We start from the raw sequence: 16,788 nt of genomic DNA, 5'->3' as shown, positions 1-16,788 counted from the left end.
TTTAGAAAAGCTGCCATTTTGCTCTGATTACCTACTGAAATTCTACATTCATAATAACTGGGTTCTGCTTTCCCATTGACATTATATCCTAAGGCGAGGCTGGAAAGAGAAGCAAACAGAGTCTAAGTTGGCTTCTGGAGGAATTTAAGACAATTTTAAAAACCCACAATAAAGAAAGTCACACCCATGAGCTTTTCTGGTTTGGTAATATTTTCAATTAAAATAATGCTTATAGTTAGATGTTAGGACTGCAAACAGAACACAGAAATACCCAGGACGAGTCAGACCTAAGGTCTGCCCAGCTGCCTGCTCCACCTCGTGCAGAGCTGCAGCAAACGCCCAGGGAAGGGGCTGCCAACACAAGGCAGATCCTCAAGGATCTTCCCCCCGGTTCATCTCTGCATCTCCGGGGAATCGACAGGGATGGAAATTCCTGAGATGGAAGTTACACTCAGACTATTTTCCGTAGTCACCATGACCCATCTGCCACTAACTTGCATTAATTTCGAGTCCACTGACACTTTCTGCTTGCAAACCCAAAGGACTTCTCCAGCTAAAAGCAGCACTTCTTGGTAGTTTTTTAGACCTACAGCCACATGAGGAGTTCCTTGTGTGTCTCCTCATATATGTGATACGTGAATAACAATCCTCTTGGGATGCACCAAATTACATATTATCAGCTCCTTCGGCTATCATTTTTCTAAGCCAAAGATTCCTAATCTATTCAAACTCTGTTCATACTATGGGTGTTCTGCTCTTAAGGCCTCCTTGCCACTTTTCTTTGCACCTGTACTGTATCCTTAGAATAAGCCAAGTGAAAAAGGGAAAGAACATGCAGCTCTGCTTGGGAAGCAGACGCCTACCTAGTAAAACACCACAACTGCATCATTTGATGTTGAACATAATTTGAGACTTCTGGATTCAAGGACAACCAAGGAGTTAATATTTTTGTGCAATTTCTTTTTAAAGTATCTGCAGATGGCTACTGTAAGGCTATTTAATTAGGAGCCTGAAGGCAGCTATGCTCTTGATGTGATTCCTGTGCTCTGAAGCTAACATGCATCTGCACGTACACTGCAAACCCAAATTGTTTTGAAGCTGTTATTTTAAAGCACTATAACTGTGCAGGCAGCCATGTATTATTTTAATGTTAGGAAAAAACAGTGCAGTCCTCATGGGTTGTCCAAACATTAGGGAAAAAAAAAAAAAAAAAAAAACACCGAGATTTTGGTCGATAACATGGAAGGGAATGAAAAATATCAATTAAATCTTCAAAATAATTTATTTCATTTCCATTTCTCAAGAAAGTTTAAGCATCAGCGGGAAGGCAGCAGCAGCACTGCTCTTGGGGAAGACTTTCTCCCCTGGAAGCAGGAGACCTGGGTAGCAAAGAGAATAGCTAATATTAGGTCATGCTTTTCCCTGGAGCTCTTCGTACTTGGGAGGCTGCTTTTGCAGGCATCTCCCCAGGCCTGAAACCCTTTGCAGGGAAAAAAAAAAAAAAAAAATCAGAATCAGAAAGAAAGAATCAGAAAGGTTTCCATCTAAATGTCGCCTTCTAAGAAAATATGACAGTGCATCATGGAGACAAAAGCAAAAAAATAAGGTCTGTTACAAATAAAATCCTGGCCCTGCTGAAGTTAATGAGAATCAAATATCTGCTAATGCTATGTGCCAAGAAAAATCCAGAGGTAGGTTGGTAAGCATTATTTAAGACAGCGATTCAGACTCTGTGGACACTACCTGGTTGGTTTCCCCCCTCTACACATACCCAGTGAATTCAGCCACCAACCACAAGCTGAATTTCTGCCATCTTTTGCCATCTGCTCTCGCAGGACGCTCGCTTTGTGAGGGTGAATAAGGTCCACGGGTTTGAAGGCGCAGGAAAACTCCCCTTCACGTTCAGCACCACGAAACAAGCAGGAGCTACAGAGCTGCCACCGCCCTCAGGAAGGCGACAGCACTGACGGACCCTCCCGTTAATCCGGAGGTGAAAACGGAGACTGCACAACAGCTCTCAGCCCATCTGATAAAATATCATTATTCTTCTAGGTGCCAAAAATTTAGGAACATCTGAACTGGACTACTGCATCAGCACGTTCGCTGCAGGGTCAAATTCCTTCCTCATATAGGAGCAGTATTTTTCCACTGGCTTCAGGTTCATGACTTTGGTAGGGTGCTCTCAGATGTAATTTTTTGGTTTAAAAAGGTGGATGAGCAGTGCTTTGTAGAACATTTGGCCTGGAAAACACTTTCCTTTTTCTTTTATTTTTTAAAATGATTCCTCTCATGAATGAGTAACAAAGCAAAACAAAACAAGTTCTTCTGAACTGGTCTCTGTCCGATAAAAAAATTTCTGAATAATAAAATATAGTCTACCCTCCCATAATGCAAAAGAGTTTAGCTGCAATATTATGCATGTTTACAATAACAAAATAACAAGGCTACATGTTTTTTGAGGATGTCTTAGGTAGCAGTTGAAGTTTTGCTATGGTAGCTCTTTCAAATCATCTAAATAAAATAATGAAGTGATTTAAATTCACACATGGATTATATGAAAGGACTCTTTAGTAACAGGAGGACTACTCATCACTGTGGCATTAAACTGACCTCCTCAGTCACTCCTTGACTGTTTGTGATCATGCAGCTTTCTGTGAGCATGGCACAAAAAAAGGTCAGTTCCTGCAAGGACAGAGTTTTCAGCCCTGCAGGGTTATTTAATCATTTTCAACTCCTAATGAAGATCTTCAGCTACGAGCCTCTAAAATACAATTAAATCTAACAGAGTTAGACTGGCTGAATTCAATACAGAATTAGCCTGGAATCTTCATGAAGCTGCATCCGATACGGTGGGTTCCCCAACTCACACTGACTTTTGCTCACCAGAGAACTGAGCGACCCCCACTGATAAAGTACCTGAGATCCAGCCAGCCTCCCATCCTTGCCAAAATGCAGATTTAATGCCATCCCCTAGTGACAGAGCTAATGGCATCGCCTTCCTTCGAACCATTCCCAGGGCTCACCCTGTCCTTTACTTCCAAAGTGTCTTATCATCTGTTTTGCGACACGTAACCATATGGGATTTTAACATACACTCTTAGCCCAGGCAGGCTGGACACTCCTGCTACGCTGTAAGGTTGCTAGCTACGTAGCAATCAAGTTAGTTAAACACTTACTAAACACTAAAACTCCACTTAAATGCTTGCTTTGGTCTGTCCAGGAGGACCACTGAACACACCAAGCATCATCAGAGGGAAAATGACTATGGCTACAGGTCTATGCAACCCTGAGAAAACCACGCTCTCTAAAATGACCCCGACAGTGAATTAAAAAGCAGTAAATTAGCACCCGGTCTGACCGATCATTGCAAGCACTTCCACAGAGGCGACCAACCTTCTTCAAAGCCATCCCGGAAGGAGCCGGAGCGGCTCATTGTCCTGCTTTTCTCATCCAGGGACATGGAGCTGTTCCTGAAGCGGGTGTCACCGTAGGGGTCGTAGGGACCGTCGGCGTTGGAAAGGCTGTGGGTCCGCAGCATGGTGGGGTTGGACAAGCTCATCTGGGCGGCTGTCGTTGGGCTTGCTGCATCGTGACGAATAAACAAATCGTGACACCATAAACTCTCAGGTCTGTTTTTTGCCCAACTACCAAAAAAGACTTTTTTTTTTTTTCTCTACAAGTTTTTGCTATCTTCCCATCCAGACTTCATTTTAGTTCTAAATTTAAGGGGTTCATGTAAGAGGTATGTAAATCAAGCTAATGAATATGAAAACACAAGTAAATAAGGTCAGTTTAAATAGTGGGTGGTAAGCCTGTGCTTCTGTAGACAAGCTCAATGAACTCAATAACACCTTGTAGGCATAAGTTAATTAACCCTCATTTCATTTGCCACAGTTCTTCCTCAAAAAGAGTCAAACACACAAAGGAATTTAATCTTTTGTCTACATAGACCAAGCCCCATGAAATATCCGCTTAAAGTTGTCACACTACAGGAAAGTGACATTTTATGTGTACTTAAGTCACAAATTTTAAGTTTAGTTTTCTAGTAGTTTTGTATTTCAGAAGAATATTTCAGAATTTTCTTGACACAATGAAGTTCTAAGAAGTATGAGTAGTTCTCAGGTTAAAAGACATGCTCCAAATACTAATTTTGCCTTAACAGCCAATACTTTTCCATTCAATAACCTTTCACTCCAGTGCCATACATTTTTAAAAAACTTTTGTGTTAGATTATATCCAATGCTTCCCAAGAATTGCATTTATGGAAATAACTGATTCATTGAAAAATTGCTGTTTACCCGACTGGTTTCCTTTTCTTTATATTGTCCTTGCCTGCTTCTAAACACTCCATCAACTCCATACAGAATTCTGCTGAAAATTCTGAATTTTGCCTCCCAATCCGAACTTGATTTCTCTAGGCATATGATGGGTCACTAATTAATTTTTCTTTGCAGATTTACTTCTTTTCATGTAGAAAATACAGTAATTCTTTCTAATGGTGCTCTGCTCAGCTTTCATATCAACAGTTGCTATTAAGGCGGCAACTTTTGACCTCAATATCTCCAAACTCTTATATGGAGAATACAGTTGAAGTATCTTTTTTTTTTTCCCGTGTTACTTTGCTTGAGGCCAAATAGCTTTTAAAACACATTAATGTCACTGCTCTTCAATATGCCCTATAAAGAGTTAACCTTCTGAGCCTAAAACAACAATAACTTTTTGTCTGACTATCAAAGCACTTTCATGAGCTTGACAGTTTGTTAGCTGTTGGCAAAGTAATGACACTGTCTGTATATTCAGCTGAAATTTTGCTAAGTGTTCATATATTTAAAGCTGTTTATTTAATCTTTATATTTTCAGCACACTCACGGAGGCTCTACATAGAGGCTCTAAAATGTCACTGCTGCAGTTCAAAACTGCACTAGAAATAGGTGACCATGTGGGTTGTTGCTAATCCATAGCGAGTTCACAAATATAGGCTTAACTATTCTGCATAATATATTTTTTTATCTTTGTAGAATATATGGACTTTTCAAAGCCAAAAAGAGACTGAAGAAAATTGTTCAACATGATTTACAAATGTCCCCTAAAGACTATGCATGTTGTTAGGATCCATCTTCACATTTAAGCACATTGCAAGATACCAAAATAATACTGAGTTGCCATACCAGGGACAAGCACATATTTTTGATAACTGGATCTTTTTACAAGGTTACCCAGAGGGTACACTGACTGCTTAACTTACAAAAAAAAGGAGCTGTGAAATTACAGACGGACCTCAGTGTCTACAAGACTCAGTACCTTAGCAGACTTTCACCTTGCAAAAAAATTACTGCACATTTCACGTTAGAATACTTATTCCTTATGCTAAAGGTTTTGAGTGTTTCCGCTTGAATGTGAAATTACCAATCAATGAAAAATGAGACTTCTGCTTCTTTCAAAATGAAAGCATACATTTAAAAAATTCCTTACTTTTACCAACATAATTAAGTGAAAAAAATGCCATTTCTAGCTTAAAATTCCCCTGTTTTTTGTATCATTATTTCAGATAGAGCTTTGTCTGATTTTTGAACAAGCCACCTGAAAAATATATATAAGACTAGAATATCTTAGAAGGATCAATCTGGCATATGTACTACAAAATATGCATGAATTTTAAGGCAGTATTACTAAGCAGGTAGGCAAGGCAGCATTTTAATTCCTTTAAATATAGCAATGTGTGATATCAACAAATAGCTCTACTGAATAGCTCACATTTTATATAAAAAGGCATGTGATTACTCATAGAAAAGAGGCACTGCAAGAATGTGACCTTTGGGCACCGGAGATAACAGCGCTGATTAGTCGCACTCACTTCAAGGAAAAGTATTTCCTGAGGTTCAAGGTGGTACTTGGAGCTACTGGAAGAGTCTTCTATTGGGTAACACACTGCAAGGCACAACCTCCAGCTGTGATTATCTGAGGAGATAAGTACTCACCAAGCTGGGAGAAGTTAAACCTGGTTCCAGAGGGTGACGTTATGCTGGAGCCAGATGAAAATGGAGAGTTGCCAGCAGTATCCTGAAGGCCTCCTGCCGAGTGCGACCGTAGCCATTCCTTTGCATCGTCCTGATTCCGAAGTTGGGAGGAAGGAGCATACCTGCAAAAACATCACTTTTCAGAATGAACCTTGATATTTATTAAAAAATGAGACAAAACAAAAACGCGCAAGACTTGGGGAGAGGAAAAGAAGGAGAAGACAGAAAAACTCGCATACAAAATTTAAGGATTAAGATGATACAAACAATACATTTGCGAACAAAGGAGCTTTTCCCAAGCCCAAGTTATTTTCTTTGGGTTTGGAAAAAATAACTCCTGTCCTATGATTTCAGCAGTAAATCAGCTAGCAGGAAACAAAAAGTTACAGATGGAAGTAGTGCAGTGCAGTCGTGTGAAAGTGCAGCCTGTGTGTATACATACGTATGTGCAACTGAAAAATGAAGTGACGACTTGGAAAACCTTTCCTTAGGTTATGCCAAAATTGTATCATTATTTTAGTATCTTGGTCCTTCTCAAAGCTTAGCTGGCCTTTTGACATACTAAAATTAAATTTAAGTCAATTAAGCCATTATCAGATTAAGTTGTGCCACAATAACTCGTATTACGGAGACTTTAACACAGAAGTCTTTGCAAGTGCGTCCCATGTGGTTCAAGACAGACAGCATTGACACGGGGAGCACCAGGGAAGCACAAGGGAAGTGTCTGTATCTGCACCACACTGTGCTGGCTGGTTTGGAGCCACATTTATGGGTCACCAAGCTCTGCTTCCACAGCTCAAACAACTGGAGCACAGTAGATATTATCTATTTCATTGATTAGATTCCATTTGACTGAATACTGTAAAGAAAGATACAATTTATTAGGACTATTTTAAACAAAGGTGAGAACTACAATGATCAAACACTGCAAAAACTCAAGCTACTTAAAAAAAAAAATTAAAAAATTCACTCATGTCTCATAACTCATGCAACAGGCTCTGCCTGAAGCCCATCTGCATCCCTCAAACTTTGCACCCATATATCAGTTTTATGAAGAAAGGGGCTATAAACAGTCATTTTGCTTTAACACACTAAAATATTTTTTTCCAGTATTCATACCTACCTCTTCAGCACTCAAATGTTTCGGTCTTAAAAGAGAGTCTTGATTTATTAGAGACACACTTGACAACCACAGAAGCATCTTAAACCAAAATTCCATTTTAAGAAATGCTTTTAGCACTCAGCTTCATGTGATAGAGCTGCTGGGAAGAATAACACGTATAGTACAGAATAAACCGCAGCTGCAATTTCAAGGCTTCAGCTCAGTGATCCTAAAAGCAGCACTAGCAATTCTGAAGTTGCAATTTTCTAAGTTGTCTGAGACATTTCGTGTCAATTTGGTGACACTTAAAGCATTTAACTAGTAGACCTGATGTTTGTAATCTTGTTGGATTGCTTGTATCAATGGACAAACCCTTTTCAGTGCAACTTTTTAATATACTAAAAATCACAACCTTACACAAACACAAAACTAGACATTTGCCAGATTTCTGAGAGTTTTGGGATTCTTTGTTTTGTTTTATTCTTGAAAGGCTAAAAAATATCCCTAGGGATCTACATACACATATTCTGGAGCAAATATCATTTTAACCCCAGCACGTCCAGTCTCATCATAAAAGGTTCAGCACAATATTGCAAATCTTTTCTATATCAACATCAAGATTCCTGGGGCTGCCCTGTGAAAACAATTTCACGTCATTTCACACAAGAGCCACAAAAGCTGCAAAACTATTGCTTCCAATGGATTATGAGATGCTTTTCAGCAAAGCAGCCAGCAAAAGTCACAGATCTTGCTCAAGCGGACAAGCCACTGGATGGAAAAAAAAGCACAGCGGTAAATGGCCTCCTTTGAGGATTACAGAAAAAAAGAGAAAGAAAGAAGGAGAGAAAGAAAGCAGGAAACAAAGAAACAGACTTTTTTCCACCTCTTGCTATCACCAACAGGCAGGACAGAAACACAAAGCAAACTCCAAAGCCACAACAAAAGCTGTTACACCGCGTGGAAACACCGATACCTGAGTCCCTTCCTGGGCAAAGTATTCCTATCAAGGTGTGGGTCGCTGCAGAAAAGTTAAAAGAAAAGAACTTCAGAGAAGGGCAAAAGGGAAGGAATAAGAGCAGGCTGAAGCACAAACATCCACAGCCCCCTCTCAGAGGCCTTTCCTCAACGAACATGCAACAACCTCCTCGGCCACAGGTGATTTTCATGATCATGCAGCTGATGAGACCATGCCAATGAACCCCCTCTACTCACAAAGCATTGGCTGTTTCACCTATCCACAACCAACGAAAATGGCTCTTCAGACAAAAACACCGTGCGTCAAACGAATGCTTAAAAACATGTATTTCAGCAGGCATGACGGGGAACATTTGTGAAAACGGCCAAGACTTCCCAAGCCAATATTGCCTTCCTGGTGGGTTTTTGGTTTTTTTCAGCAGCCTCTGCTTAGGGAGTGCAGATAGTTTTTGTCCTGTCTTATGTTGCAGTTGCATACCAGTAACTAAGCACAGCCTGTTTCAATTTCCCCTTTTTACCTTAAATCCCATTTTCAAAGTAAAATGCATCTATTAGTCTTCCAAGAACCCAATATTTCACAGTATGTGATTTTATACTTGATGAACTTGTAACTGAACGGAGTCTGTTAATTTGTTTTTTAAAGGAAAATGCACCCGCTTAAAATATTAATTTATTGACAACCCCTGGAGCTAAACTACAGCTGATGCCCAGCGCAGCAGCGGCTAAACTGCAAGAGGGAGCAAAAGCGAGCTGGAATGGTTGGATTCAGGCCGCCTTTCTCCAACTTTTGCATTCATTTTTACAAGGATGGATATGCACAAGTCTCTGCAGGACACTCATGAACCAAGCTGGAGCAAGAGACTGACAACACTGAACGACACCGGGACTCGATGACAAAAGCGACAGGCTGCAACGCAGCAGAAGGGAAGCAGCATGCCAGAGGAATGCTGAAATGCTAGTGAGAGTTTGCATTGGTAGAAAAAAAAGGGCAAGATTTTCAAAAGCCTTTGGCAAAAAAAAAAAAAAAAAAAAGACAAAGAAAAGCACGAATCCACAAAATGCTCCCCATAGCAACAGCAAACCCCAACAGCTCTGCCATGTGCAGGTCTCCGGATTTCAGCGGATAAAGGAGGGGTTTGCGTGGACTCTCACTGGCATGTCTCTGTGTCAGGTCACACCTGAGCAACACACACAGCACAGGACTCAACTGAGCACAGCGTTTCACAAAACAGTTTGCTTCGCTCAGATGGGCAACAAAAGCTACAGCCCTCGTGCATCTCCTGTCCTGAGACAGCGTTACCTGTCCTGTCTCCTGGGCAAAGTATTTCTGCAGAACTTGGGACTAGCCGCAGGGGAAGAAAGAGGGCTGAAAGAATCAGTCCGGGAAGACAGACAACAAGAGAAAGAATATTAGAATGAAGAGAGCAGAGAACAGAAAGGAGTTGTTGTTTAAAAAAAAAAAAAAAGAGAGAGAGAGAAAGAGAGAAAAAAAAGCCAAAACTGTCAGAACATCATTTTCAGTAGTAATTTCCTTTCATAAAGGGGCAAGAACAAAACTCAGCCACCCACAGGCTAGATTCTCACTTTACCAAATGTTATAAACACAGAGTTTAATAAGAAATAGTTGAGGCTCAAATTAAAAGTGTAACAATGATTTTTTAAAAATTCTGCAGTTGGATCAACTAACTGTTGATATGCAATGCAAATTCAAAAATCAGGCATAATACTATAGTAAAAAAACAAACAAACAAACAAAAAAAAACAGTTATCACACTGGCTACTGCAGCGAACAAAAAGTCTCACCTGAAGCAATGCTCTGGTGAACAATGTTCTCTTGTTCTGAACTAGGCTCCTTGCCTAAAATGCTTTCTTTGTTCGTTCTAGCAATATCATCCAATATTATCTTGTCAGAACGATCATTTCAAGTGCAACTGCAGTGCCAGGTAGTGCCAGAACGCCATTTCTCCAGAGATACAAGCAAGCTTACAGCAACAAGAGGAAAAAACCCAACTAACCTTTCAGACAGGGTAGTCTTAACACTGTTGGTTCGGACAAAGGGGGCCAAGGAATCATCTCTGGAAGGCGGGATGAGGCTGGTGGAGGAGGTATGGCTCGGCCCACCTCCGCTGCTCAGCGAGATGTCGATGGACTCGCAGCTGGTGTGGAGGCTGCTCACCGACTGGTACCCGAGGCCGTCCTTGCTGACGGCAGACGAGCTGCTCGCGTTGGTACCCCACGTCAGGCTGTTGGAAGGAGCCGAATGCGCTGAGCTGGGGCTGGAAGCCAGCGGAGACGGGTTCATGTCCGTGTTTTTGCTGTACAGGGGGCTGCTTCCCCCGCTGCTCAGCACCCCGCTGCCGGAGGGTGAATCCAGGTTGCCCTGTTGGTTCATAGTGGCGTGAGGATTGGAGATGACAACTGAATTTTTCATATTTTCCGCTGTTGTGATGGGAACTTGTTTACTAGGCTTTCCACCAAAAAGTCTGTAAAAAGGACAACAGGAAAAAATACATAAAATGGAATATTAAATGACAAATGCAAAGATACTTTATACCTAGAGCACTTATCATCTTAGCCTCAGAAAACCAGAATTAAGAAAACAATCTTAGATTGGACATAGACTACAGATTTATGAATCCTCTTGTGTTCGCTCTGCTTCCTGTCAAGTCCAGGATCAATGACTGTAACTTCAAATCTACCTTAGACATTTTCCTGTCTGAATCATCACGTAACACCTTCACGAACCAAAAACACAACTTCACCAAACTAAAATGGCATCATGTAGTGTTCTGATCCTCAATGAGGAAAGATACTGGGGAAACAGTGCACTGATTTACCTGAAGAACGGCACCTTAGAGGCTAGGAGCTGGTTGTCCAGGTCAATTCTATACAAACCTATACATTGAACGCTCTGCACTGAAGCAGCACCTGGGGGGATGTAACAGTAAAAATATTTACTGATATCGAGCGTTGGCTTGTCTCATTTTGGAAGCTAAACTGGCTGAAAACTAACTTCTTGGGTGAGGACTACATTTGATCTGGTGCAACACCTTGAGCCAGCTGAGTAAATACCAGCTGAGGGCCTGAAGCAGTGCAAAGGAGGGGATATAAAACCTCGCCTGAGAAGGATGCCTGCAGTTGCTTGGTGTGAACCTGCTGTTTCCGTATCGGCAGTATATAGTACTAGGAACGAAATCTTTCAAAGCCAGTGGATACTTATGCAGGGGAGTTTTCTCTTCTCTTGAGTTTGCACAAATTGTCTGCACCGCTCAGGTATTTGAGGTCTGCCCAGGACTTCCCGAAAACACAGGCTGTGTAGAATAACTCATCTCTTTATAACGTATACAGAGTCCATGGATGTCCAAACACCAGGTTTACGGCACATGCGCTCTCTGCAGCTTCAACGGACATGTGCAACGTCTGGGATATCTCCACGGGCTTCCTGTCATCGTATTCCTGCCACAAAGCCCTGGAATAACGCTTGGCTCAGCCCGAGACGCTCGCCTGCACCTATCTTATACCCTGCACTGCTCCAAGGACTACGTCCTGATCCCTTCGCAAGGCAGCACAGACCTGGTCAACCTGATTCACCTGGACTCAACCCCCCTGCCGAGGAGACTCCAACTTCCCCAAGCAAAAGGCTCCACAGGATAAAACCGCTTCTTGCAGGGACTGAGCGGCTAAGGCAGACTTGAGTCAATGTTTCTAGAGCGAATACAAAGGAAAATATCAAACCATCCTGGTATGACACAGGATCTTGAGCAGCAATAGCATCGTGCAGTATTCATACTCCTGTGCCATAGCATGCCACCTCTTCAGCTGTACTGGGGACCACAACTCAGATATAAAATCATGGAGCTTTAAGGAAAAAAAAACCCAAACCATAAAGGGGCTGAGGAGCACTGCTTCCAGCTCAGGGAAAAGCCAGTCCAGCAAGCCAGGCACATCAACAAGGAGATCAGCCCTGGGAGGACAAGCTCCACAAGGAAGGACACGTTATCTCCTCTGCCACTTCTGAAGGAAACGTGTTTGAGCTGGCTCTTGGGCCAGGCACGTCCCCTTCCCCGCACTGAGGGAAAAGGGGTGTCCCATGTAGTGCAATTGGGGCTAATTTAATAATAAAACATACCAAGACAGTGTCACTTAAGGAAAAAGCCAAACACATATTAGTATAAAGGAAATATTGAGAGCGGAGAGAGCGATGACTCTCACAGTATGTTTGCAAACTAATGGTTAAATGTTACCATTTCTTAAGCATAGATTCCAATTTAATATAAAACAATTACATGACAAACAGGTAATAAATACGAAGTGCACAACTTGGACCTAAGTATGAAAATGAAGCCTTAATTGACATTCTAGATATCAGTAATAAACAGACAATACCAAATTCAACTCTGATGCATTTCCATACATGACTATTCATTTAGACAGTCTGGATTTATTCAAGAATTAAATAGTAAATCAAAAGAGGGATAGTTAAAATTAGGTCCCAAAAATCCCTAGTAATAAGAACCCCATGTGCCTGCTGTTCTCCCAGTGTCTTCTTTTAAAAGGCTTATTTCTAATGTCAGTTCCACTGTCCATTCTAGACAATTCTCATGTCATATTTCAATTCCACGGCTAGCAACATAGTTTTCCAGTAATTAAAGGAAATATTCAATCCAGCTTATATGCATGCGCTTGAGGCGTGCAGCACTGAAAATTTGCATTTGCCATGGGATATGCTGTAGAAATGAAAGGCCTGCTTGAGGCTTTTATTTTAAGCAGTCATCGATGAAAATTAAGTGTTTTGAAAGCAAGGCCTTATCTAACAACGACAAGCAATAAAACACAGGAAATTTCTCGAACTGTCCTCTCAAGGGCTCTTCCAATGAAACCGCTCACCCCCGAAGGCCCAGTCGGAGCTGGCTGCGGCTGCAGGAGCTGCCGCCAGGGCCGCCGCGCGCGCAGCGGGGCCTTGGATGCAACGGGGCTGGAAGCAGGATGGCGCAGCGCAGCCGTATGGGTGCCGAGACACGATGGAATGCGAAACACTGCAGCTTGGAACAGACACGTTGCTCGGAATGCCAAATCAAAATGGAAAATAACATTAACGGAACCTTGCGCCGGTATCGGTGTTCTGATGCACGCTGCATCACACGGTAACTCCTGCATTGCTCAACTCAGCATTAGCGTTAAAATCCCACGTGGGCTGGAAGGGGAGCAATGGAAGTCAGATAGACTTTTTGTTGAAAAAAACTGTTTAAGTTAGAAAATTCACCCCCGTCAGAAACTTTACTCGGGGCCCTTCTACATAGCTGAATAACCTGATGTTACGTGTCTGACAAGGCACTGGGCTAACCCACACAACTGCGATATCTGTTGCGGTCAGGAATGTGGATCTAAGCATATCAGATCAAATTATGCTGTCATTATAACGAAAATCTGAAAAAAATCTGCTGTTGTCAACTTGTAATTTGAGTCACCGCTGGAGTACGTCCAGGTTTGCTATATATTTTTCGGTGAAAGAATTTGTCTGTAACACTATTGCAAGAAAATCCTTATTTCTGTGCTATCTCAGTATGGATAATGCTCTCACGTATGATTTTTGTAACGAACGAACCTCATCATGAATGAATAATTTTCTACCAAACTTCTTTTTTTTTTTCCCCCAAAAAAGTTAAACGCTTGCTGCTGCCTTGTAGTAAACTGAGTACTTACAACACTGGCCAACCTGTTTATGTGAAATTAAGTTTAAAGACCAAGCCCTTGCTGGAGGAGCCCAAATCGTAAGCGTTGCACAAAGCACAGCCAGGCCTGGCCGGCAGCGTGCTGCTCATCCAGCTCCAACTCACACCATTCCGCAATCCACGAATTTGTTGCCTACCTGCGCAAAGTGGGAGAGGCCACATCGGGGTACTTGGCTCCTTGCTGGTGGGTACTTTGGGCTCCGCTAGAAGCAGTCTGGGACGCAGGGTTCACTTTAACAGAATTACATGAGGCCACGCTTTCGTTGTCGGACGAAATCCCTTTCTCTTTATCAGTCTGATTGACTAATCCTGGCAGAGAGTTTCCAAGCATTACCTTGGCTGGCTCTCTCATTTTAGGGACAGGCAACCCGGCTGACTTGCTGCTTATGTTGGAGTCTATGCTACTTGTGCTAGATCTATTCCCAGCTCCACTTCTGCTACCGGATTTACTGGGCCGGGGCAAGCTACGGTACTGAAGGTTAGTGCGGGCACTAAGCGCTAAGTAGCCATCGTCCTGGTTCTGAGAGCCATCGACACTAGTCTTCCGACCAGCGGTCCTACCCACGAGTCCAGATGACTTTGGGATTTTTCCCAGGGTAGCTGATCTACTGGTGATAGTTGCCCCACTGGCAGTGATTATAGTCATGCCTATAGCTGACCCGCTCTGTTTCTTAAATCCAAATGTATTAGCATTAGCAGCAGCTGTTCTAGAGTTACTTGTGGGAAGCTTTTTGGATTCATCACCACTGCTGCGTCCTGCATCTGATGGGGAACGTTTAACATGTCCAGCTTTAGGAGACAGTCTACCCTTTTCTGATACCTTGGCGTCATCAGTTTTCCCTACAAAAATAGAAAAAGAATTCTAATATTTAATGACTTGAAAACATCAAGCAAATGATGAAACTCAAAAGCAGCATGAAAAGCAAAAGCGTGTTAGCCACAAGAGCGTGGTTAAAAATTATGATCTAGTCTGCACTAAACTTAAATGCCACTCTAAGGAGTTATACATGCAGACTTGCCAGAGAAAGTATGTGGCGTGTTTGCCCTTGAGAATATGAAAAACAGAGAACAAAGTCTTATGCAATAGTGACAGATAGGAAAAGAAATGTTTCCCTTGGCAGCTACCACAGATTGACCCCTTTCCATCATCAGTAAGGAGCTGTGTTAGGGCATTAGTATAATTTTTCTAAAAGGCAACAAAGTAAGTAACTGACCTCAACTTTTTCATGCACCATTTGCATACACAATCAAGTAAAGAGTTATTAACTTATATTATTTCATTACGCAAGTTCAATCAGTGTTCACCCACACATCTGCAACTGCTAAAATCACTAATATATTTACAGGAAAATTGAGAACTGCAGAGTGTTTAAGTATAAATCAGCATGCTGGTTTAAGCACCGAGAAAAATGTCCTCAACCACATACGGTGTACGTTCTTAAAGTTAAGCACATATTAAGAAGCTAAAATTATATTATTTGCTCCTCAAATGGCAATACTATGCCCAATAAGTAGCATGGCTTAAGATTAGAGTTGCCATGAAAACAACTTCCAAGGTGTAAAAATACGTGTTTTTATACAAGCAGAGATAGAAATGCAGAGATACAAGATGCTGCATATTTTTCAACAACACCTAAGAGTAAAGACAGGTTTACTTGAAGTTCAAGTTCTGTCTCTGCATTTAAACAGCTTTCATATGGAACACGCTCGTGGCCTTACACTTTCCCTCACCTGTTCCAGGTGTCTTTAAGGTGCCTGAGGTGGTTGAAGGTTTAGTCCTTGGTGTGGTAATGCCAACCTGAGCTGACATGCCCCGTCGCCAGGAACCCGTCTGCGAAATAACAGTGTTCTTCCTACCAGAAGTGCTTTTATCGGATTCATCAGACACATCAGAGGGATTCCGTCTCCATTTAGATCCCGGCTCCATTTTTATGCCGCTATCTGATCCTCCATCTGATTTCTTGACTTCATCGCCAGACCATAAGGAATTCCGCTCAACCTGGGAATGTTTTTCTGCATCAGTCTAGGAGAGAGAATACATCCAAACAGGACCTTCACAAACGAGAACCATCAAATTGATCAATAAATTCAGCAGCCAGGTCAGATTGCCAATAGACATAACGTGGCTCCAGCCAAGCAATGTCAGAGTAAGACACAAACCGTTGATATGACATTTCATTTCTAACGTGCTACAGAACATAACAAAAAACACAGAGGCACCTTCCCCAGTAAAACAGCATCTCCCCCAGAGGAGGAGAAAATAAAGAAAAACAAACACTTCATGTATGAAGGACATGCTCAGCACCACGAAGTTTATAATCCTGCACGTCCAGCTGCACACGCAGCCTTTTGCTGCAAAGCCACAAACCATTTCAGAGCAGCACAGCCAGCCCGGCCTTGCTCTCGCCGCCTCCCGTCTCTTTGCTGGCAACCTCATCACCAGGGCATGAGGAGGCAGCGATACGGAGTGCTGCTACTGCTAATCCAAATGCATTCCAAGGATGCCTAAGACCTGAAGAAAAATGAAACCCCCAGCAACTTCCTACCAATATCAATTTCTGACTTAAATACACAAATTGGTTCAGTTGTTCATTTATGTTCAGCTCGCACAAACTGCTTTTCTCCCTATCCTTTGCCCAGACTGATTGTGCTTACAGTCTCTCTCGAAGAATTTTGTGAACATCAGTGTCAAACACAGAATGTTCTCATTGCCAAGTCTTTGCCAAACTCTGAACAACTATCCAAATCCATTATCCTAAATATACTTCTCATTTATCCGTGCTGTTGCAGAATTCTATGGCTCTATTCGCTGCTCATTCATTTGGGCAAATTTTACAACACTGTTCCATGACCACACATGGGCAATGTCCGTGTTTGATCCAGATCTGGCAAAAATTTCCTGGCTGAACTGCTTTCTAACCATAACTGCAAACCCACCACTTGAGCACGACGTTTGTAAGGA

The 16,788-nt window shown here is 42.1% G+C and overlaps 1 protein-coding gene across 1 annotated transcript in view; it reads right to left on the bottom strand.

Moving 5' to 3' along the window:
- The window catches only part of NAV2 (neuron navigator 2), a 263,629-nt gene that overhangs the window by 25,297 nt on the left and 221,544 nt on the right, over positions 1 to 16,788 (bottom strand). The window contains exons 13-19 of the mRNA XM_088534263.1: positions 15,558 to 15,849; positions 13,964 to 14,666; positions 10,110 to 10,577; positions 9,395 to 9,460; positions 8,093 to 8,137; positions 5,979 to 6,139; positions 3,394 to 3,582 (exon numbers count right to left, since the gene is read on the bottom strand). Of these exons, the coding sequence (XP_088390389.1) occupies positions 3,394 to 3,582; positions 5,979 to 6,139; positions 8,093 to 8,137; positions 9,395 to 9,460; positions 10,110 to 10,577; positions 13,964 to 14,666; positions 15,558 to 15,849 (1,924 nt within the window). The remainder of the gene's footprint in view (positions 1 to 3,393; positions 3,583 to 5,978; positions 6,140 to 8,092; positions 8,138 to 9,394; positions 9,461 to 10,109; positions 10,578 to 13,963; positions 14,667 to 15,557; positions 15,850 to 16,788) is intronic.

Source organism: Tinamus guttatus, unplaced genomic scaffold (assembly GCF_059628265.1).
Source record: "Tinamus guttatus ecotype Peru unplaced genomic scaffold, ASM5962826v1 Tinamus_guttatus_pri_ptg000546l, whole genome shotgun sequence".
NCBI lineage: Eukaryota > Metazoa > Chordata > Aves > Tinamiformes > Tinamidae > Tinamus > Tinamus guttatus.
The sequence above is the reverse complement of the archived record's forward strand: the minus strand, read 5'-3'. Positions and strand labels throughout refer to the sequence as shown.